Here is a 25,637-nt window from a genome sequence, read left to right on the forward strand (position 1 = left end):
GCTTGGCCTAATTTCTTCAGAGCAGCTAAGAATTCAGGATAGTTAATATTTCAACACAGTACTGACTGAAGCATTGTAGAGAATGCCATTTAAAAAGCAGCCTCTGAGATCATAAGGAATACGTGTTGTTGCATGAAGCATTTATATCAAGGCCTTCCCTGTAGCTCAGTTGGTAGAGCATGGTGTTTGCAACGCCAGGGTTGTGGGTTCGATTCCCATGGGGGGCCAGCACAGAAAAAATGTATGAAATTGTATGAAATGTATGCATTCACTACTGTAAGTCGCTCTGGATAAGAACGTCTGCTAAATGACTAAAATGTAAATGTAATCTGGTAGTTTTTGTCTGTCTAGCTGATAGGGAGTGAGCGGACGGAGTGGGTCTATTTACAGGACTTTGTTATTGCAGCCACAACATATATACACACATAGCTTATACACAATAGGGCCGGGATGATACTAGTTTTGCAATATTTTTTCCATGGCAAAAATTAAAACATGAAGCAGAATTAAGTCCTTTCTAATCCTGCTGTATGTAAAATATTGCATGCTATAACTTGGAAAATAAATAAATGTGACTCTGGATGACAACATAATGTTTGTTTCTAAAATTACGTCTCTTTACCTGAAGAAGTAAAATTCGCTTCATTTTTTATTTCCTTGCCACGATACTAACGAATATCGCGACACTGTTATCGTCCCGGCCCTAATACACAACACAGCTGGTGGGAGCTGGAGTCATTGGTTGGTGTCCATACCTGACATTTCAAGCGGTGGTAAAGTCTGAGTTAAGCAGCAACAGAGTGCTGCTCAACAGTTTTTACCCCCAAGCCATAAGGCTCCTGAACAGGTAATCAAATGGCTACCCGGACTATTTGCATTGTGTGCCCCCCCCCCAACCCCACTTTTGATGCTGCTTCTACTTTGTGTTTATCATATATGCATTGTCACTTTAACTGTACATTCATGTACATACTACCTCAATTTGGCCGACCAACCAGTGCTCCAGCACATTGGTTAACCGGGCTATCTGCATTGTGTCCCACTCACCACCCGCCAACCCCTTCTTTTACGCTACTGCTACTCTCTGTTCATCATACATGCATTGTCACTTTAACCATATCTACATGTACATACTACCTCAATCAGCCTGACTAACCGGTGTCTGTATCTAGCCTCGCTACTGTATATAGCCTGTCTTTTTACTGTTGTTTTATTTCTTTACCTACCTATTGTTCACCTAATACCTTTTTTTGCACTATTGGCTAGAGCCTGTAAGTAAGCATTTCACTGTAAGGTCTACACCTGTTGTATTCGGCGCACGTGACAAATAAACTTTGATTTGATTTGTCCACCAGAGCTGGGAGAGACAGAGACAGGTTAGCATATCAAGTGATTATTTGAAGTACAACTAAAGCTGTCTATAATGTCCATTTTTCTTGGCAAAAAAAATTCTGGCCGTCCAAAAAGGTAACGAACGGACCAGACCACTTGACAATTTCGACACATCCCCAAAAGCTCATCTATATGATTAATACTAGAGCCCGACCGGTAAATCGGTTGACCGATATTATCGGCCGATATTAGCCTTTCACATATATTTTTTTTATCAGTTTTTATTCCACAGATAAAGCACCGATATTGTGTACATAGAATTAACAAATATGTCTTCTCATACATGTCACGCTGTAGAATGATAGGAGACAGGCGCAGGAATACGTAATCGTTTTTTTTATTTCTCCACCTAAAATAAAGGGATTAACATCATTTGAGTCAGTTGGATGTGTACCTGTGGATGTATTTCAAGGCCTACCTTCAAACTCAGTGCCTCTTTGCTTGTCATCATGGGAAAATCGAAAGAAATCAGCCAAAACCTCAGAAAAAAAACTGTAGACCTCCACAGGTCTGGTTCATTCTTGGGAGAAATGTCCTAATTCCTGAAGGTACCACGTTCATCTGTACAAACAATAGTACGCAAGTATAAACACCATGGGTCCACGCAGCCGTCATATCGCTCAGGAAGGAGACGCGTTCTGTCTCCTAGAGATGAACGTACTTTGGTGCGAATAGTGCAAATCAGTCCCAGAACAACAGCAAAGGACCTTGTGAAGATGATGGAGGAAACAACAGGTACAAAAGTATCTATATCCACAGTAAAACGAGTCCTATATCGACAGAACCTGAAAGGCTGCTCAGCAAGGAAGAAGCCACTGCTCCAAAACCGCCATAAAAAAGCCAGACTACGGTTTGCAACTGCACATGGGGACAAAGATCATACTTTTTGGAGAAATGTCCTCTGGTCTGATGAAACAAAATAAAACTGTTTGGCCATAATGACCATTGTTTATGTTCTACTATTCTGACATTTCACCTTCTTAAAATAAAGTGGTGATCCTAACTGACCTTTGACAGGGGATTTTTACTAAGATTAAATGTCAGGAATTGTGAAAAACGGAGTTTAAATGTGTGGTGGCTAATTTCCGCATTACCAAATGAGGAGTTACAAACACACCAGTCCGACTACATCTTTAATACTTAAGATACTTTTGCAAAAGTTCTTGACCCCCAATAATGCACTCTCTCGAATGAATCATTGAATGAGGTGATTACAGAATGGTTACAGGGATCTTTTATAGCAACGATACCCCCCCTTCAATGTACATTGACAAACCACAGATACTTAGTAACAGTTCACAAAGGTTAAGTTTTGTATGACAGATATCAATAAAACACATCAGACAGTAACTGCTATGTCAACAGGATTAATTGTATAGCCCAGTATCTGGTCCCCTTAGAACTGTCCCTCACTGGTACGGTATTGAACAGAACTATTTCATCCAATGGCATATATCAATTGTCAACTCTAGATACTCCCATCTCAAGCAAACGCCCTCTTGACCCTACTCCTGGACAGGCTCACTGGGGGGAGTGAGCCTCTAGGCCATATATTATCACAGGATAAGTGTGAGATCTAAGAGAGGACATACAAGGGTCCATTTACTGCCACAATCCTCCCCACAATAAAGAAAAGGAGGGAGTGACTTGCTCACAGACATTGTGGAGACAAGTCATTGGTTCCCCATTAATCACGCCATCCCTTCACATGGTTTAAGAATAAGTAAAGACACATTCCCATGATGACAAATCTGACCTCTCCCCTCTCTGGGCCCCAAGTGTCTCAGCCCCAGCTAAGGTAGATGTGCAACTGAAAAGACACCAGAGTCCAATGGACACTTTCTAATGACAAGTACCTCAAATAAGCATATTATACTAATAAAACATCTTAATTATCTATGTTACCCAACTAATTCTGATTCGTCCACGACAAATGTATTTGGCTAAGGTGTATGTAAGCTTCCAACTTCAACTATATGTGACAAATAAAATTAGATTCGATTTTGATTTGATTTACTCAATCCAAATGCTGACGCTGTCACCTGGTGGTGACATTACAAACTGCATTTCACTGAACTTCACTCCATAATTTGTATAAAGATTTACTTTGAGACAATGTTTAATTAATTCAGCCATTCTTGTTTATTAGTGTGCTTGTGGTGCTTCAGCATAAACACTTCTGCAATCTTATCCACTGCCATAGATATGTACAACTTAAAGCTAAGTTGTCTAAGAAGGTAAACTGAACAAGTGTTTTTTTATTTACTTACGTGTTTATAGAGGATGTACACCACAAGTAAAATGTTCTTAAATAATTTAACTAATTCGGAGCACAATTTGTGAAAAAGGTCTGTTTTTCTTTCCACCTCCCTAAAAATATATCAGCAGATATATCTGTAATCGGTGACTTTTTGCATCCCTAAAATCAGTATCAATCCCATATCGGTCGGGCTCTTATTTATACCATAACTTAATCCTTTCTCTAGATACCAATATGTATGTAGTATGTATGTAGAGGTAGGTACTCAATAGGTAGTTAGTTATACAGTGCATTCGGAAAGTATTCAGACCCCTTGACTTTTTTCCACATTTTGTAACGTTACAGCCTTATTCTACAATGGATTAAATTACATTTTCCTCATCAATCAATACACAATACCACATAATGACAAAGCGAGAACAGGTTTTAGATTTTTTTTTGCAAATGTATTAAAAATAAAAAACAGATACCTTATTACATAAATATTCAGACCCTTTGCTATGAGAGTCGAGATTGAGCTCTGGTGCATCTTGTTTCCATTGATCATCCTTGAGATGTTTCTACAACTTGATTGGAGTCCACCTGTGGTAAATTAAATTGATTGCACACGATTTGGAAAGGCTTACACCTGTCTATATAAGGTCCAACAGTTGACAGTGCATGCCATAGCAAAAACCAAGCCATGAGGTTGAAAGAATTGTCCGTAGAGCTCCGAGACAACATTATGTCGAGGCAGAGACCTAGGGAAGGGTAACAAAACATGTCTGCAGCATTGAAGGTCCCCAAGAACACAGTGGCCTCCATCAATCTTAAATGGAAGAAGTTAGGAACCACCAAGACTCTTCCTAGAGCTGGCTGCCTGGCTAAACTGAGCGATTTGGTGAGAAGGGCCTTGGTCAGGGAGGTGACCAAGAACCCGATGGTCACTCTGGCAGAGCTCCTCTGTGGAGATGGGAGAACCTTCCAGAAGGACAACCATCATCACAAATTGAATAATGGGGCATTTTATGCCCGGAGTGAACATAATTGTACACTCGCAAACTTGATCAAAAACGAGGGCTGAGGGGCTTACGTTGCCAACTTCCCTTGCTTGGCAAATCATTTGCACCAATGTCAAAGATGGTCGCGGGGATTCCACCAAGGGCATAAGGCGAGGGTGAGTGGAGGAGGCTGTATTTTATGAGTTTGAAACGCAGCAAGGCTCTCAATCTCACAGGCACCAACATGACTCGAGTCACATTACCACAGTAACATCCCGCCTGTAAAGGGGTAGGTGAACATTTTTTTTTGCAAACAAAAGTATTTGGGCTGGGAAAAAATATGCGTGGCTGGTGTTCCAAAAAATATTTTTGGGGTCAATGGGCGTTAGGAAGCGGTGGCACTCAAAAAGGTAAATGCAACCATTCTTCAGTGACTGATGACCACTAGACACACCTGGCTGATGGGTCATGTAATGATCTGGCCAAAGTGGAGTCCTTTGTGTAGACATGTAGCTAGCTAGGTAGCTAGCTAGTTTAACAATGAACCAGCATAATCCCAAGTCATACTACTACTAATACAAAGATTGTCATAGCTGTAATACGAATCTGCAGGTAGCTAAAGCTAACAAACTAGGTTTAATGTTATCTAGCTAACATTAGGCTATAACTAGCAATGCAAATGGATTTCTAATTCGAATAATATTACTACACAGATCATCCACGTAACATTAGATAGCAAGCCAGCAAGCTAATGTTTTCTAACTAACAGCAGTTGTGGAAAAAGTACCCAACTGTCATACTTGAGTAAAAGTAAAGATACCTTAATAGAAAATGACTCAAATAATAGTATCTTTACTTTTACTCAAGTAGAATTTTACTGGGTGACTTACTTTTATTTGTCATTTTCTATTAAGGTAAGTCACCCAGTAAAATTCTACTTGAGTAAAAGTGTAAAGGTATTTGGTTTAAAATATACTTAAGTATTAAAAGTTAGAGCATAAATCATTTCAAATTCCTTATATTAAGCAAACCAGATGGCACCATTTTCTTTAAAAAAAAAAAAAATTCCGGAAAGCCACGGGCACACCAACATTCAGACATAATTTACAAACAAAGCATGTGTGTTCAGTGAGTTCGCCAGATCAGAGGCAGTAGGGAGGACCAGGGATGTTCGGTTGAGAAGTGCGTGAATTTGACTATTTTCCTGTCCTGCTATGCATTCAAAATGTAACGAGTACTTTTGGGTGTCAGTGAAAATGTATGGAGTAAAAAGTACAATATTTTCTTAAGGAATGTAGTGAAGTAAAAGAAGTAAAAAATACAAATAGTGAACTAGAGATACCCCAAAAAACTACTTAAGTAGTACTTTAAAGTATTTTTACTTAAATACTTTACAACACTGACTAACAGCACACTTGCAATAAAAACGACTATGACAAAATTAGAAACTTATATCTGAAAATGTAGCTAGACTCAAACCGTATACATGGACGAACGCTTCACTGAAAACTGGAACCATTTAGCTCAATTTTGTTTGTAGCTACATATTGTTTGGCCAGCGTTGTGTCAAGTCATTCTGGATCAATCTGACCGTGGCGTGTGCAGAAAGTAGCCCATCACTTTTTCCAAATGTTCTGTCGATAGCGCCTGCTAAATTCAGGGCATCAATGTTGTAGAAAAACTTTTGTTATTCTCGATGGCTAACGTATATCTTTAAAAAAAACGGTGTGGTAGAAAGGACTCAACACATGCTGAACAGCTTACTTTATAGACAGAGGCATGCTACATGGCAGACCAATCCAAACTCATCTCCCAGCATGTCCAGATGTTCGATCTGGTTCAAGTCTGGGCTCTGGCAGGGCCACACAAGGACATTCAGAGACTTGTCCCGAAGCCACTCCTGCGTTACCTTGGCTGTGTGCTTAGGGTCCTTCTCCTGTTAGAAGGTGAACCTTTGACCCAGTCTGAGGTCCTGAGCCCTCTAGAGCAGGATTCCATCATGGATCTCTTTGTACTTTGCTCCATTCATCTTTCCCTCGACCCTGACTAGTCTCCCAGTCCCTGCCGCTGAAAAACATCCCCACATCATGATGCTTCCACTACCATGCTTCACCGTGGAGATGGTGCCAGGTTTCCTCCAGACGCGTCGCTTGGCATTCAGGCCAAAGAGTTTAATCTTGGTTTCAGCAGACCAGAGAATCTTGTTTCTCATGGTATGAGAATCTTTAGGTGCCTTTTGGCAAACTCCAAGCGGCCTGTCATGTGCCGTTTACTGAGGAGTAGCTTCTGTCTGGCCACTCTACCATAAAGGCCTGATTGGTGGAGTGCTGCAGAGATGGTTGTCCTTCTGGAAGGTTCTCCCATCTCCACAAAGGAGCTCCGCCAGAGTGACCATCGGGTTCTTGGTCACCTCCCAGACCAAGGCCCTTCTCACCAAATCGCTCAGTTTGGCCAGGCGGCCAGCTCTAGGAAGAGTCTTGGTGGTTCCTAACTTTTTCCATTTAAGAATGATAGAGGCAACTGTGTTCTTGGGGACCTTCAATGCTGCAGACATGTTTTGTTATCCTTCCCCAGGTCTGTGCCTCAACATAATGTTGCCTCGGAGCTCTACGGACAATTCTTTCAACCTCATGGCTTGGTTTTTGCTATGGCATGCACTGTCAACTGTTGGACCTTATATAGACAGGTGTAAGCCTTTCCAAATCGTGTGCAATCAATTTAATTTACCGCAGGTGGACTCCAATCAAGTTGTAGAAACATCTCAAGGATGATCAATGGAAACAAGATGCACCTGAGCTCAATTTCGACTCTCATAGCAAAGGGTCTGAATATTTATGTAATAAGGTATCTGTTTTTTATTTTTAATACATTTGCAAAAAAAAATCTAAAACCTGTTCTCGCTTTGTCATTATGCGGTATTGTGTATAGATTGATGAGGAACAATTTAATTCAATCCATTGTAGAATAAGGCTGTAACGTTACAAAATGTGGAAAAAGTCAAGGGGTCTGAATACTTTCCGAATGCACTGTATAACTACATATTGACAACTACCTCTACATACATATTGGTATCTAGAGAAAGGATTAAGTTATGGTATAAAACAGTGCCCGACCGATATGGGATTGATACTGATTTTAGGGATGCAAAAAGTCACCGATTACTGATATATCTGCTGATATATTGTTTGGGGAGGTGGAAAGAAAAACAGACCTTTTTCACAAATTGTGCTCCGAATTAGTTAAATTATTTAAGAACATTTTAATTGTGGTGTACATCCTCTATAAATACGTAAGTAAATAAAAAACACTTGTTCAGTTTACCTTCTTAGACAACTTAGCTTTAAGTTGTACATATCTATGGCAGTGGATAAGATTGCAGAAGTGTTTGTGCTGAAGCACCACAAGCACACTAATGAACAAGAAAAGCTGAATTTATTAAACGTTGTCTCAAAGTAAATCTTTATACAAACTATGGAGTGAAGTTCAGTGAAATGCAGTTTGTAATGTCACCACCAGGTGTCAGCGTCAGCATTTGGATTGAGTAAATCGAATCTAATTTTATTTGTCACATACAGTTGAAGTTGGAAGTTTACATACACCTTAGCCAAATACATTTAAACTCAGTTTTTCACAACTTTGGAAGTATGCTTGGGGTCATTGTCCATTTGGAAGACCCATTTGCGACCAAGCTTTAACTTCCTGACTGATGTCTTGAGATGTTGCTTCAATATATCCACATCATTTTCCTTTCTCATGACGCCATCTATTTGTGAAGTGCACCAGACCTTCCTGCAGCAAAGCACCCCACAACACAACATGAAGGAAGATTACTTGGATATATTGAAGAATCTCAGGGCATCAGTCAGGAAGTTAAAGCTTGGTCACAAATGGGTCTTCCAAATGGACAATGACCCCAAGCATACTTCCAAAGTTGTGGCAAAATGGCTAATGACAACAAAGTCAAGGTATTGGAGTGGCCATCACAAAGCCCTGACATCAGTCCTATAGAAAATGTGTGGGCACAACTGAAAAAGTGTGTGCGAGCAAGGAGGCCTACAAACTTGACTCAGTTACACCAGCTCTGTCAGGAGGACTGGGCCAAAATTCACCCAACTTATTGTGGGAAGCTTGTGGAAGGCTACCCAAAACGTTTAACCCAAGTTAAACAATATAAAGGCAATGCTACCAAATACTAATTGAGTGTATGTAAACTTCTGACATACTGGGAATGTGATGAAAGAAATAAAAGCTGAAATAAATCATTCTCTATACTAATATTCTGACATTTCACATTATTAAAATAAAGTGGTGATCTTAATTTACCTAATTCACTTTTTACTAGGATTAAATGTCAGGAATTGTGAACATTTTTGTTTAAATGTATTTGGCTTAGGTGTATGTAAACTTCCAACTTCAACTGTATGTGCCCTCTGTTCCCCATTGTCCTTGTCGATTATTGTCCCCATGTCCGTTGTTCTTGCGAGTACCTTTGCTCTGTTGTTTTGACTTTTGTGCTACGTGTTATTGTGCACTTGTTATCACGAGTCCAGTCCCGTGTATTATTTAGAGATTTACACCTCGCTCTTTTGTTTGGGTTGCATCCCTGTGTTTTATATACAGTGGGGAGAACAAGTATTTGATACACTGCTGATTTTGCAGGTTTTCCTACTTACAAAGCATGTAGAGGTCTGTAATTTTTATCATCGGTACACTTCAACTGTGAGAGACAGAATCTAAAACAAAAATCCAGAAATTCACATTGTATGATTTTTAACTTATTTGGGATAGGTGGCAGTATTTTCACGGCCGTATAAAAAACGTACCCGATTTAATCTGGTTACTTCTCCTGCCCAGAAACTAGAATATGCATGTAATTAGTAGATTTGGATAGAAAACACTCCAAAGTTTCTAAAACTGTTTGAATGGTGTCTGTGAGTATAACAGAACTCATATGGCAGGCCAAAACCTGAGAAGATTCCATACAGGAAGTGCCCTGTCTGACAATTTGTTGTCCTTCTGTTCCATCTCTATTGAAAATACAGCATCTGTGCTGTAACGTGACATTTTCTAAGGCTTCCATTGGCTCTCTAAAGCCGCCAGAAAGTGGAATGGGGTGTCTGCTGTCTCTGGGCGAAGAACAGTAGGAGGATTTGTAAGTGGTCAGCCTGGGGACAATGACACTGGAGATGCGCGGTCACGAGACTACTCCATTTTTTTCTTTCAGCCTTTGAATGAATACAACGTTGCCCGGTTGGAATATTATCGCTATTTTACGAGAAAAATAGCATAAAAATTGATTTCAAACAGCGTTTGACATGCTTCTAAGTACGGTAATGGAATATTTAAAAAAATGTTATCACGAAATGCGCTCGCGCGTCACCCTTCTGAAAGTGACCTGAACGCACAAACAAAACGGAGCTATTTGTATATAACTATGGATTATTTGGAACCAAAACAACATTTGTTGTTGAAGTAGAAGTCCTGGGAGTGCATTCTGACAAAGAACAGCAAAGGTAATCCAATTTTTCAAATAGTAATTTTGAGTTTAGGTTGTCCCAAACTTGGTGGGTGTCAAAATAGCTAGCCGTGATGGCCGAGCTATGTACTCAGAATATTGCAAAATGTGCTTTCGCCGAAAAGCTATTTTAACATCTGACACCGCGATTGCATAAAGGAGTTCTGTATCTATAATTCTTAAAATAATTGTTATGTATTTTGTGAACGTTTATCATGAGTAATTTAGTAAATTCACCGGAGGTTTTCGGTGGGTATGCTAGTTCTGAACATCACATGCCAATGTAAAAAGCTGTTTTTTGATATAAATATGAACTTGATTGAACAAAACATGCATGTATTGTATAACATAATGTCCTAGGAGTGTCATCTGATGAAGATCATCAAAGGTTAGTGCTGCATTTAGCTGTGGTTTGGGTTTCTGTGACATATATGCTTGCTTGGAAAATGGCTGTGTGATTATTTGTGTCTATGTACTCTCCTAACATAATCTAATGTTTTGCTTTCGCTGTAAATCCTTTTTGAAATCGGACAATGTGGTTAGAATAACGAGAGTCATCTTTAAAATGGTGTAAAATAGTTGATTGTTTGAGAAAATTGAATTGTTGTATTTTAGTTGGTTTTGTATTTCGCGCCGTGCGATGCCATTGGCTGTTGGCTAGGGGTTCCGCTAGCGGAACGTCTGTCCTCAACAGGTTAAGTAATTTATTTGCATTTTATTGCATGACACAAGTATTTGATCACCTACCAACCAGTAAGAATTCCGGCTCTCACAGACCTGTTAGTTTTTCTTTAAGAAGCCCTCCTGTTCTCCACTCATTACCTGTATTAACTGCACCTGTTTGAACTCGTTACCTGTATAAAAGACACCTGTCCACACATTCAATAAAATGGACTCCAACCTCTCCACAATGGCCAAGACCAGAGAGCTGTGTAAGGACATCAGGGATAGAATTTTAGACCTGCACAAGGCTGGGATGGGCTACAGGACAATAGGCAAGCAGCTTGGTGAGAAGGCAACAACTGTTGCCGCAATTATTAGAAAATGTAGTCATTTAGCAGACACTCTTATCCAGAGCGACTTACAGTAGCGAATGCATACATTTCATACATTTTTTTTTTCCTGTGCTGGCCCCCCGTGGGAATCGAACCCACTACCCTGGCGTTGCAAACACCATGCGTTGCAAACACCATGCTCTACCAACTGAGCTACAGGGAAGAAGTTCAGGATGACAGTCAGTCACCCTCGGTCTGGGGCTCCATGCAAGATCTCACCTCGTGGGGCATCAATGATCATGAGGAAGGTGAGGGATCAGCCCAGAACTACACGGCAGGACCTGGTCAATGACCTGAAGAGAGCTGGGACCACAGTCTCAAAGAAAACCATTAGTAACACACTACGCCGTCATGGATTAAAACCCTGCAGCGCACGCAAGGTCCCCCTGCTCAAGCCAGCGCATGTCCAGGCCCGTCTGAAGTTTGCCAATGACCATCTGGATGATCCAGAGGAGGAATGGGAGAAGGTCATGTGGTCTGATGAGACAAAAATAGAGCTTTTTGGTCTAAACTCCACTCGCCGTGTTTGGAGGAAGAAGAAGGATGAATACAACCCCAAGAACACCATCCCAACCGTGAAGCATGGAGGTGGAAACATCATTCTTTGGGGATGCTTTTCTGCAAAGGGGACAGGACGACTGCACCGTATTGAGGGGAGGATGGATGGGGCCATGTATCACGAGATCTTGGCCAACAACCTCCTTCCCTCAGTAAGAGCATTGAAGATGGGTCATGGCTGGGTCTTCCAGCATGACAACGACCCGAAACACACAGCCAGGACAACTAAGGAGTGGCTCCGTAAGAAGCATCTCAAGGTCCTGGAGTGGCCTAGCCAGTCTCCAGACCTGAACCCAATAGAAAATCTTTGGAGGGAGCTAAAATTCTGTATTGCCCAGCGACAGCCCCGAAACCTGAAGGATCTGGAGAAGGTCTGTATGGAGGAGTGGGCCAAAATCCCTGCTGCAGTGTGTGCAAACCTGGTCAAGAACTACAGGAAACGTATGATCTCTGTAATTGCAAACAAAGGTTTCTATACCAAATATTAAGTTCTGCTTTTCTGATGTATCAAATACTTGTCATGCAATAAAATGCAAATTAATTACTTAAAAATCATACAATGTGATTTTCTGGATTTTTGTTTTAGATTCCGTCTCTCACAGTTGAAGTGTACCTATGTTAAAATTACAGACCTCTACATGCTTTGTAAGTAGGAAAACCTGCAAAATCGGCAGTGTATCAAATACTTGTTCTCCCCACTGTACGTACATACATACATACGTACATACATACGTACATACATACATACATACATACATACATACATACATACATACATACATACATACATACATACATAAAACACAGGGATGCAACCCAAACAAAAGAGCGAGGTGTAAACCTCTAAATAATACACGGGACTAGACCTGTAATAACAAGTGCACAATACACACAATACACACACACACACACACACACACACACACACACACACACACACACCGTGTTTGTTTTGGGCTTCGTCCCCATCGTTTTCATGACGGACTTTATTTTAGGTGGAGAAATAAAAAACCCTATTACGTATTCCTGCGCCTGTCTCCTATCATTCTACAGTGTGACATGTATGAGAAGACATATTTGTTAATTCAATGTACACAATATCGGTGCTTTATCTGTGGAATATGTGAAAGGCTAATATCGCCCGATGATATCGGTCAACCGATTTATCGGTCGGGCTCTAGTATTAATCATATAGATGAGCTTTTGGGGATGTGTCAATTGTCAAGTGGTCTGGTCCGTTCGTTACCTTTTTGGACGGTCAGAATTTATTTTGCCAAGAAAAAGGGCATTATAGACAGCTTTAGTTGTACTTCAAATAATCACTTGATATGCTAACCTGTCTCTGTCTCTCCCTCTTCCAGCTCTGGGGGACATTACTTGCACTCTGCTGCTGCTCAACTCAGACTTTACCACCGCTTGGAATGTCAGGTATGGACACCAGCCAATGACTCCAGCTCCCACCAGCTGTGTTGTGTATTAGGGCCGGGACGAAAGCAGTATCGCGATACTCGTTAGTATTGGAAACAAACATTATGTTGTCATCCAGAGTCACATTTATTTATTTTCCAAGTTATAGCATGCAATATTTTACATACAGCAGGTTTAGAAAGGACCAAAGCTTTCGTTCTGCTTCATGTTTTAATTTTTGCCATGGAAAAAATATTGCAATACTAGTATCATCCCGGCCCTATTGTGTATAAGCTACGTGTGTATATATGTTGTGGCAGCAATAACAAAGTCCTGTAAATAGACCCACTCCGTCCGCTCACTCCCTATCAGCTAGACAGACAAAAACTACCAGATTCCTTGATATAAATGCTTCATGCAACAAAACGTATTCCTTATGATCTCAGAGGCTGCTTTTTAAATGGCATTCTGTAGAATGCTTCAGTCAGTACTGTGTTGAAATATTAACTATCCTGAATTCTTAGCTGCTCTGAAGAAATTAGGCCAAGCTGTCTTTTTACTTGTTTGAACCTCCGCTGAGTCCCCTCATATTTGTTTTTGCTTTGTCTTTACGGGGTATTGTGTGTATATTGATGAGGGAAAACATTTATTTATACATTTTAGAATAAGGCTGTAATGTAACAAAATGTGAAAAAAGTCAAGGGGTCTGAATACTTTCCGAATGCACTGTATATATAGCCTTCCCTGTGGCTCAGTTGGTAGAACATGGTGTGTGCAACGCCAGGGTTGTGGGTTCGATTCCCACGGGGGGCCAGTACAAAAAAATTCATGAAATGAAATGTATGCATTCATTACTGTAAGTCGCTCTGGATAAGAGCGTCTGCTAAATGACTAAAATGTCTAAAAATGTCTAAATGTCTATATTGTCTCATTGCATCAGTCTTTTATTCTTCTTTCTAGCTATTTCAATCTCACGGTTTGATGTTAGACATTCACCATCTTTCAAAAGAAAATGAAAAGCCACACACTCGGGTAGCTTTGATGCAATCATTTCTTAACACTAATTACAATAATTTATTTATCAACGTTTCGACAGCAAGCTGTCTTCATCAAGGTTTCAAAAGATTCAGTCTCCAATAGAGCCAGACCGATAAATCAGTTGACGGATATTATCGGCCGATATTACCCTTTCACAAAAATATTTATATCAGTCTTTATTCCACAGATAAAGCACCGATATTATATACATAGAATAAACAAATATGTCTGCTCATTTGCAGTAATTTTTCGAAAATGTCAATGGTTGCCTGAAGAGTGCCTGACATCATTCAGCCCTAGGTCACAACGTGAGAGCGAGTAGGCATGGTAGTTTGACGGTGAATAGCTTGCCACAGCCAGTGTATATGAATAAGTAAATAATCAAAAGAACACTTCACCAAGCAAGCAGCCCTGTCCTCATCACTAAGGCCATGTGTTTGCATTCATGATAAGTAGCTAACGTTTGCTAGCTAGATAAATTAGAACGTGTGACTAACGTTTTCAGTCATCCGAGCATGCCAATTTTCAGTGTAATGTACGTATGGTTTCTGTGAGAAAACATTGTTGTAATGAACAGCTAGCTTGTGCTTGTCATAACTTACTCTCATTGCGAGGTTGCCATAAAGTGACCTTTGACTGTTGTAAACACTGTAGTAACTGCATTTCAATGCTTATTTGTGAACAGTGCAGTTTTCAGATTTACTTTGAAAGAAAGTTTAATTCATTCAGCCAGACACCCCTTGTGGCGGTTTAGCACAAACACTTTTGCATTCTTCTTATCCACTGCCATAGATAGACATCTTTAAGTTGTACCTAAGAAGGTAAACTAAACAAGTTTTACTGTCGTATTTATAGAGGAAATTGTTTCCTTTTGGTGGATTTCCTGTAAACCACAAATAAAATGTTCTTAAATAATGTTCATTGTAATATTTTGTTAAGAAATCATAATTTATAGTATCTGTTAATCCTTTAGAGCACAATTTGTGTAAGAAAAGGTTGGTTTTTCATTTCACCCTGGGATTCAGTGACTTTTGCGCCCCTAAAAATCGGTATCGGACGCAGAAATCCCATATCGGTCGGTCTCTACTCTCCAATTTGTTCTTTCTGGAGATACACTATATACACCAAAGTATGTGGACACCCCTTTAGATTTGTGAATTTGGCTATATCAGCCACATCCGCTGCTGACGGGTATAAATTAAAGCACAAAGCCATGCAATCTACATAGACAAACATTGGCAGTAGAATAGCCTTAGTAATGAAGAGCTCAGTAACTTTCAACGTGGTGATACCACCTTTCCAACAAGTCAGTTCATAAAATTTTTGCCCTGCTAGAGCTGCCAGGGTCAACTATAAGTGCTGTTATTGTTAAATGGAAACGTCTAAGAGCAACAACAGCTCAGCCGCAATGTGGTAGGCCACACAAGCTCACAGAACGGGAACGCAGAGTGCTGAAGCGCGTAGTGCGTAAAAATCATCTGTCCTCGGTTGTGACACTCACTACAGAGTTCCAAACTGCTTCTGGAATCTACTTCAGCCCAAGAAATGTTTGTCGGGAGCTTGGTTTCCATGCACGAGCAGCCTCACACAAACCTAAGATCACCAAGTGTCGGCTGGAGTGGTATGAAGCTTGCCGCCATTGGACTCTGGAGCAGTGGAAACGCATTCTCTGGCGTGATGAATCTAGCTTCACCATCTGGCCATCTGACGGACGAATCTGGGTTTGGAGGATGCCAAGGGAACGCTACCTGCACGAATGCATAGTGCCACCTGTAAAGATTGGTGGAGAAGGAATAATGGTCTGGGGCTGTTTTTCATGGTTCGGACTAGGCCCCTTAGATCCAGAGAAGGGAAGTCTTAACGCTACAACATACATTCTAGACGATTCTGTGCTTCCAACTTTGTGGCAACAGTTTGGGGAAGGCCCTTTCCTGTTTCAGCATGACAATCAAATACAATTTTATTTGTCACATGCACTAAATACAACAGGTGTAGACCTTACAGTGAAATGCTTACTTACAAGCCCTTAACCAGCAATGCAGTTTTAAGAAAAATAAGTGTTAAGTAAAAAATATGCCCCTGTGCACAAAGCGAGTTCCATGCAGAAATGGTTTGTCAAGATCGGTGTGGAAGAACTTGACTGGCCTGCACAGAGCCCTGACCTCAATTTTATCGAATACCTTTGGGATGAGTTGGAATGTTGACTACGAGCCAGGCCTAATCGCCCAACATCAGTACCTGACCTCACTAATACTCTTTTGGCTGAATGGAAGCAAGTACCCGCAGCAATGTTCCAACATCCTAGTGGAAAGCCTTCCCAGAAGAGTAGAGGCTGTTATAGCAGGAAAGGGGGGACCAACTTCATATTAATACCCATGATTTTGGAATGATATGTTCAACATGCAGGTGTCCACATACTTTTGTTCATGTAGTGTATTTTGGCCAGCTATAGGTTGTATTGAGTTGTGGGCCCTATTCATGAATTGCACTTTTCATGAACATTTGTTTTAGAACTGACACCCAACTAAGCGTTTTCCTCATTGCATTGTCAATTGACACTGATGAAGATATATATATATATATATATATATATATATATATATATATATATTTTTTTTTTTACTCCCCTTTTTCTCCTCAATTTCGATCTTGTCTCATCGCTACAGCTTTCCAACGGGCTCAGGAGGCAAAGGTCGAGTCACGCGTCCTCCGAAACATGACCCGCCAAATCGCACTTCTTAACACCCGCCCGCTTAACCCGGAAGCCAGCCGCACCAATGTGTCGGATTAAACACTGTTCACCTGCTTAATTTAGAAATGTCATTGTATGCTGAACTAAAAATATAAACTCAACATGCAACAATTTCAAAGATAAATCAAAAAGAAACAGAGTTACAGGACATCAGTCAATTGAAAAAAAATATTTGGCTTTAATCTATGGATTTCACATGATTTTATAAATGTATTTATTTGTAATAATGACAATTACAACAATACTGAATATACACTTTTATTTTAACTTAATAACTTCATAATACATAAATAAAATCAATTTGGTCTCAAATAAATAATGAAACATGTTCAATTTGATTTAAATAATGCAAAAACACAGTGTTGGAGAAGAAAGTATAAGTGCAATATGTGCAATGTAAAAAAAGATCACGTTTAAGTCCCTTGCTCAGAACATATGAAAGTTTGTGGTTCCTTTTAACATGAGTCTTCAATATTCCCAGTTAATACGTTTTAGTTATAGGAATTATAGGACTATTTCTCTCTATACCATTTGTATTTCATATACCTTTCACTATTGGATGTTCTTATAGGCACTATAGTATTGCCAGCCTAATCTCGGGAGTTGATAGGCTTGAAGTCATAAACAGCGCTTTGCTTCAAGCATTGCGAAGAGCTGCTGGCAAACGCAGGAAAGTGCTGTTTGAATGAAGGCTTACGAGCCTGCTGCTGCCTACCACCGCTCAGTCAGACTGATCTATCAAATATCAAATCATAGACTTAATTATAATATAATTAACACACATTAATACGAGCCTTCGGTCATTAATGTGGTCAATTCTGGAATTTATCATTTTTATAACAAAACATTTATTCTTTCAGTGAAATACGGAACCGTTCCGTATTTTATCGAATGGGTGGCAACCCTAAGTCTAAATATTGTTGTTACATTGCACAACCTTCAATGTTATGTCATAATTATGTAAAATTCTGGCAAATTATTTACGGTCTTTGTTAGGAAGAAATGGTCTTCACAGAGTTCGCAACGAGCCAGGCGGCCCAAACTGCTGCATGTACCCTGACTCTGCTTGCACTGAACGCAATAGAAGTGACACAATTTCCCTAGTTGATATTGCCTGCTGACATTAATTTATTTTAACTAAAAATGCAGGTTTAAAAAATATGTACTTGTGTATTGATTTTAAGAAAGGCATTGATGTTTATGGTTAGGTACATTGGTGCAACTATTGTGCTTTTTTTTGCAAATGAGTTTTTGTTAAATCATCACCCGTTTGGCGAAGTAGGCTGTGATTAAATGATAAATTAACAGGCACCGAATTGATTATATGCTACGCAGGACAAGCTAGTTAAACTAGTTATATCATCAACCATGTGAAGTAAACTAGGGATTATCTTTTGATTGATTGTTTAAAAAAAATAAGTTTAATTCTAGCTAGCAACTTACCTTGGCTCCTTGCTGCACTCACGTAACAGGTGGTCAGCTTGCCACGCAGTCTCCTCGTGGATTGCAATGTAATCGGCCATAATCGGCATCCACAAATGCAGATTACCGATTGTTATGAAAACTTGAAATCGGCCCTAATTAACCGGCCATGCAGATTAATCGGTCGACCTGTGATCCAGAGCATCCCAAACGTGCTCAATGGGTGACATGTCTGAGTGTGCAGGTCATGAAAGAACGGGGACATTTTCAGTTCCCAGAAATTGTGTAAAGGTCCTTGCGACATGGGGCTGCGCATTATCATGCTGAAACATGAGGTGATGGCGGCGGATGAATGGCACGACAATGGGCCTCAGGATCTCGTCACGGTATATCTGTGCATTCAAATTGCCATCGATAAAATGCAATTGTGTTCGTTGTCCGTAACTTATGTCTGCCCATGCCATAACTCCTCCGCCACCATGGGACACTCAGTTCACAACATTGACATCAGCAAACCTCTTGCCCACACGACACCATACACATGGTCTGCCAAATTCGCTAAAACGACGTTGGAAGCGGCTTATGGTAGAGAAATTAACATTCAATTCTCAGGCAACACCTCTGGTGGACATTCCTGCAGTCAGCATGCCAATTGCACGCTCCCTCAAAGTCTGTGAAATTGTGTTGGAGTGGCCTTTTATTGTCCTGCTGGGGATTCAAGGTACGCTTGTGTAATGATCATGCTGTTTAATCAGCTTCTTGATATGTCACAACTGTCAGGTGAATGTATTATCTTGGTAAAGGAGAAATGCTCACTAACAGGAATGTAAACAAATTTGCCCCAAATTTTAGAATAATAAGCTTTTTGTGTGTATGGAACATTTCTGGGATCTCTTATTTCAGCGCATGAAATATGGGACCAACACTTTACATGTTGCGTTTTATAATTTTGTTCAGTGTATTTCCAGGCCACTATAGTGTAATTTAGACTGAACAGTCATTAGTGACTGTTCAAAATGACTGGACATCACTTGACTTTTGGGCACCAATGCTGCGGCGTCTGTAGGATGTTCATAACAATGGAAACAACGAGACAGAGTGACGGAGCTGCAACCCATGAATTCGGAGTTGAGATGACCAAGTGTAACAGTATTGCTTCCTTCCCTCTTCTTGCCCCAAACTGGGCTTGAACCAGTAACTCTCTGAACTAGAGTTGGGCGATATTCCGATAGCATCGTCTATCGACGATAATTGACGGCCTCCGTCAATGGTGACGACATTGTGATGTGACAGATGATGGTCTATTTGAACTTAACGTAGTCTCGCAGTGCACAGCGGGGTAGCACACAAGTGACATTCCGAGTAATTTGTCTATTTCTATTTGCTGTAGTCTATTTCAATAAATATGTTTTCTACAGAACGCTAGAGTGGAATATAGGCCAGACAAAGTGGAGAATCCTACCAAAGCAGTGCAAAATGTACCGTCAGAAAATATTGTTTATCTCTCTGCATGGGCCTTAGGCTATAGCCTAAACCTATTAAAAAAATGTAGAACATAACTATCTTGTCTAGCTGTTTTTAAAAACTTGGCCTATATTCCATTCTCTCTCCATTCGATAGGCTGTGAGAATGACTTCGGGCTATTGGCTATGCTTCCATCGTTTTGTGCATGGCCCTCTTCCAATAAAACAATGAATCTAACGGAGTTACATCTCAAAACCTTATTTGAATAGCCTTAAAACATAAGGTAGCCAGGGGACTAATAATGAGAGAGAACAAACAATGTCAATAGCCTATAATAAAATCGAATGACAAGTTTAATCAAGTTTAAGCTTATTAAGAAAGAAATGATCCATGGGGGCCAGAAAAATTCAGCCAAAAACATATCCTCCTACTAAGCCTATCATAGAAGCTTTAAGACAAGTTAAAGGTTGCAATATGCAGAAGTTGCTGTGCCATTTCCTGGTTGCTAATATTCTAATAGTTTGCCTAATTTCAGTTTATGTGACAAAACAAGCAAGCAAGTGTAGAGAATCATTGTACCATCTAAACTGCTGTGAAATATATGTTCAATAACCAAAATGATAGTATTTTCAGCTGTTTGAAGCTGATGTTCAAAACCGAAAGTAAAAGACTCAAAAACAAACTTAAGAACGGGAAGCATAAAAATAGCGCACATAGAACAGATCTACCTCTTCTTAGACTTGCTTTCAATGATAATGACATTTCACATTCTTAAAATAAAGTGGTGATCCTAACTGACCTAAGACAGGGACTTTTTACTAGGATCAAATGTCAGGAATTGTGAAAAACTGAGTTTAAATGTATTTGGCTAAGGTGTATGTAAACTTCCGACTTCAACTGTATGAACTTTCACAGTGAATGTTTTTGTTTATACGTTTCGTGCGAATTAATTGAACATCGCCAAATGCATCATAAAAAAATATTGGGCCTATTTAATGCAAACCTTGCTGTTAATAGATCACAATGCGGCATACAACTGAGCTAAACGTTTGTAAATGACAAGTTCACTTTGTCATTCATAGCCTAAAAACGCATATCAAGTGCAAATGCGCTCTTTTGCCCGTATCTGAAGGCTGGGAGGTATTTAGGATGTCTCCTACTGTGGATCGGTAAAATATCGTAATGATTATGATTACACTACCTTCATTCAAATATTATGGCGACACTTGGAAACCAAGCTCAAGTTTTCAGTGTGGCCTGTTATCGTCCAGACTTGTTGAAATATCTTCTGGCCTTGAAAAAAATCTCCAGGCTTTTGTCATGGATGTCAATTTTTGGAAAAATAAAACAATTCTTACAGGTGGCAGTTTGGGGAAGAAAAAAAAAACGAATCCCGTCCGAATCGTTCTCTGGTATAACGGACATTCTGTGGTAATAAATACATAACCAATGTTCTATTGTAATACTAGTCCCGTGCGAATAGGGCTAAAGACAACACCCTGGTCAAATCATTCTGTCATACAAAATATGTATCCAACTGTCAAGGTCACATACCTAATCGTTGCCTGGTATATTTCATTAAGCCCTAGCTGCCTTCAAACATTTGCTCATTTGGCAGATAATAAAACAATTAGTCCACTACCATGGTGTAGGCTATTTAGCCTGTGAATGTGTTTGCTTGTACATTGAGTGTCTTTGAGGATCTAACTTGCCTAACTTTGATCAATTCAAATAACTTCTTTTTCCTGTGAGAAGTTTTTGTGTTTCATAAAACAAAAACAAGTATGCAAATAGCATGCAAACAAATGTGCAGTAACATAACATTCACATCCGGTAGAGAACATTGAGATTGACAGTCATTGAATAGTTCCTCTCTTCTGTCTGTTTTGGCAGGAAGGAGCTGCTGCAATGTGGCGCCCTAAATCCAGAGAGAGACCTGTACCTAGGAAAACTGGCCCTCACCAAGTTCCCCAAGAGCCCCGAGACATGGATACACAGGTAGGACTGGAAAGGGGTGTGTGTGTGTGTGTGTGTGTGGTGTTTGCCTGCGCGTGTCCACGTTCAATATTTTAAAATATTAAACTGTAACTGCCGGTTTTACGATGCATGTTTAGTCACCAGTGGACCAAAATATTTGAGTGCTTCTAAAACGATGGCATTTATAGGTTCCACTGTAAATCCTCTCACACACTTAAACACAACACACACTGATACATACACACACTCACACATTTACACACACTCAAACATGTCACATGCACATACACACGGTTAAACAGGTCCAATCTTTACTGCCTCTACTGAGTCCCTGCTCGACTCTAAACCAGGCAACAGAATAAATCTGTTAAAATATTATTGATGTAGTAAAGTTATACAATTTACCACCACTAACCCAAGCTGGGAGGGAGGAAGGGATGGAGAGAGTTAATGAGGGATGAAGAGAGAAGGAAAGCAAGAGAGTGTGGGTTGGAGAGAAAAGGGAGAGGTAGAGAGAGGAGAGAGAAGGATGGAGAAATACTTAGTAATAAAGAGAGAGAAACAGAGGAAGGCACAGAAGGAGTGAGAGAGTGGGGATATCTTTCTTGCGAGACGGACGGTCTAACCTATTTCCCACAGTTTAACCCCCCCCGTTCCCCACCATCCCCGTCATGTTAGATCAGGACCAAGCCCACGCCGGTAGGCTGTAGGATCACATCCCATTAGAAAGACACCCTGCGTGCCCCAAGGGACCCTAGGAAATTATGGTCACATGATTATCACTGGCCTGACACTGGTTTCATTCAGTATATTGTAGAAGGAGGGGGAAAAGGGAGGAAGGATGAGGGGCGAGAGGTAGAAAGCGGGTAGAAACAGAGAGAGAGAGAGAGAGAGAGAGGGACAATTACACACACTTACACACACAGTTGAAGTCGGAAGTTTACATACACCTTAGCCAAATACATTTAAACTCAGTTTCACAATTCCTGACATTTAATCCTTGTAAAAATTCCCTGTCTTAGGTCAGTTAGGATCACCACTTTATTTTAAGAATGTGAAATGTCAGAATAATAGTGGAGAGAATGATTTATTTCAGCTTTTATTTCTTTCATCACATTCCCAGTGGGTCAGAAGTTGACATACAATCAATTAGTATTTGATAGCATTGCCTTTAAATTGTTTAACTTGTGTCAAACGTTTTGGGTAGCCCTCCACAAGCTTCCAACAATAAATTGGGTACATTTTAGCCCATTCCTCCTGACAGAGCTGGTGTAACGGAGTCAGGTTTAAAAAAAAATATATATATATGTATTTCGCCTTTATTTAACCAGGTAGGCTAGTTGAGAGCAAGTTCTCATTTACAACTGCGACCTGGCCAAGATAAAGCACAGCAGATTGACACATAAAACAACACAGAGTTACACATGGAATAAACAAACATACTGTCAACAATACAGTAGAAAAAAAGTCTATATACAATGTGTGCAAATGAGGAAAGATAAGGGAGGTAAGGCAATAAATAGGCCATGGTGGCAAAGTAATTACAATATAGCAATTAAACACTGGAATGGTAGATGTGCAGAAGATGACTGTGCAAGTAGAGATACTGGGGTGCAAAGGAGCAAGATAAATACAGTATGGGGATGAGGTAGTTGGAAGGGCTATGTATGGGCTATGTACAGGTGCAGTGACCTGTGAGCTACTCTGACAGCTGGTGCTTAAAGCTAGTGAGGGAGATATGAGTCTCCAGCTTCAGTGATTTTTGCAGTTTGTTCCAGTCATTGGCAGCAGAGAACTGGAAGGAAAGGCGGCCAAATGAGGAATTGGCTTTGGGAGTGACCAGTGAGATATACCTGCTGGAGCGCGTGCTATGGGTGGGTGCTGCTATGGCGACCAGTGAGCTGAGATTAGGCGGGGCTTTACCTAGCAGAGACTTGTAGATGACCTGGAGCCAGTGGGTTTGGTGACGGGTAATGAAGCGAGGGCCAGCCAATGAGAGCGTACAGGTCGCAGTGGTGGGTAGTATATTGGGCTTTGGTGACAAAACGGATGGCACTGTGGTAGACTGAATCCAATTTCTTGAGTAGAGTGTTAGAGGCTATTTTATAAGTGACATCGTCAAGGATCGGTAGGATGGTCAGTTTTACGAGGGTATGTTTGGCAGCATGAGTGAAGGATGCTTTGTTGCGAAATAGGAAGCCGATTCTAGATTTAATTTTGGATTGGACATGTTTAATGTGAGTCTGGAAGGAGAGTTTACGGTCTAACCAGACACCCAGGTATTTGTAGTTGTCCACATATTCTAAGTCAGAACCGTCCAGAGTAGTGATGCTGGAAGGGCGGGCAGGTGCGGGCAGTGATCGGTTGAAGAGCATGCATTTAGTTTTACTTGCATTTACGAGCAGTTGGAGGCCACGGAAAGAGAGTTGTATGGCATTGAAGCTTGTCTGGAGGTTAGTTAACACAGTGTCCAAAGAAGAGCCTGAAGTATACAGAATGGTGTCGTCTGCGTAGAGGTGGATCAGAGAATCACCAGCAGCAAGAGCGACGTCATTGATGTATACAGAGAAAAGAGTTGGCCCGAGAATTGAACCCTGTGGCACCCCCATAGAGACAGCCAGAGGTCCGGACAACAGGCCCTCCGATTTGACACACTGAACTCTATCAGAGAAGTAGTTGGTGAACCAGGCGAGGCAATCATTTGAGAAACCAAGGCTGTTGAGTCTGCCAATAAGAATGTGGTGATTGACAGAGTTGAACGTCTTGGCCAGGTCAATGAATACGGCTGCACAGTAATGTGAGGTGCACCCATGACCAGCTTTGAAACCAGATTGCATAGCGGAGAATGTACGGTGGGATTCGAAATGGTCGGTAATCTGTTTGTTAACTTGGCTTTCGAAGGCCTTACAAGGCAGGGTAGGATAGATTTAGATCTGTAGCAGTTTGGGTCTAGAGTGACTCCCCCTTTGAAGAGGGGGATGACCGCGGCAGCTTTCCAATCTTTGGGAATCTCAGACAATACGAAAGAGAGGTTGAACAGGCTGGTAATAGGGGTTGCAACAATTTCGGCAGACAATTTTAGAAAGAGAGGATCCAGATTGTCTAGCCCAGCTGATTTGTAGGGTTCCAGATTTTGCAGCTCTTTCAGAACATCAGCTATCTGGATTTGGGTGAAGGAGAAATGGGGGAGGCTTGGGCGAGTTGATGTGGGGAGTGCAGGGCTGTTGACCGGGGTAGGGGTAGCCAGGTGGAAAGTATGGCCAGCCATAGAAAAATGCTGATTGAAATTCTCAATTATAGTGGATTTATCGACGTTGACAGTGTTTCCTAGCCTCAGTGCAGTGGGCAGCTGGGAGGAGGTGCTCTTATTCTCCATGGACTTTACAGTGTCCCAGAACGTTTTTGAGTTCGTGCTACAGGATGCACATTTCTGCTTGAAAAAGCTAGCCTTAGCTTTCCTAACTGCCTGTGTATATTGGTTCCTAACTTCCCTGCAAAAGATGCTAATACAGAACGCCACAGGATGTTTTTGTGCTGGTCAAGGGCAGTCAGGTCTGGAGAGAACCAAGGGCTATATCTGTTCCTGCTTCAATTTTTTTTGAAAGGGGCATGCTTATTTAAGATGGTGAGGAAGGCACTTTTAAAGAATAACCAGGCGTCCTCTACTGACGGTATGAGGTCAATATCCTTTCAGGATACCCGGGCCAGGTCGATTAGAAAGGCCTGCTCGCTGAAGTGTTTTAGGGAGCGTTTGACAGTGATGAGGGTTGGTCGTTTGACCGCAGACCCATTACGGATGCAGGCAATGATGCAGTGA

General features: G+C 40.7%; 1 protein-coding gene across 1 annotated transcript in view; it reads left to right on the forward strand.

Annotated features, from left to right (window-relative positions):
* Positions 1–25,637, forward strand: part of LOC106584890 (protein prenyltransferase alpha subunit repeat-containing protein 1) — an 83,016-nt gene that overhangs the window by 14,060 nt on the left and 43,319 nt on the right. The window contains exons 3-4 of the mRNA XM_045706657.1: positions 13,122–13,188; positions 21,737–21,841. Coding sequence (XP_045562613.1) covers positions 13,122–13,188; positions 21,737–21,841 — 172 coding nt within the window. The remainder of the gene's footprint in view (positions 1–13,121; positions 13,189–21,736; positions 21,842–25,637) is intronic.

The sequence above is a fragment of the Salmo salar genome, chromosome ssa24, assembly GCF_905237065.1.
Source record: "Salmo salar chromosome ssa24, Ssal_v3.1, whole genome shotgun sequence".
NCBI lineage: Eukaryota > Metazoa > Chordata > Actinopteri > Salmoniformes > Salmonidae > Salmo > Salmo salar.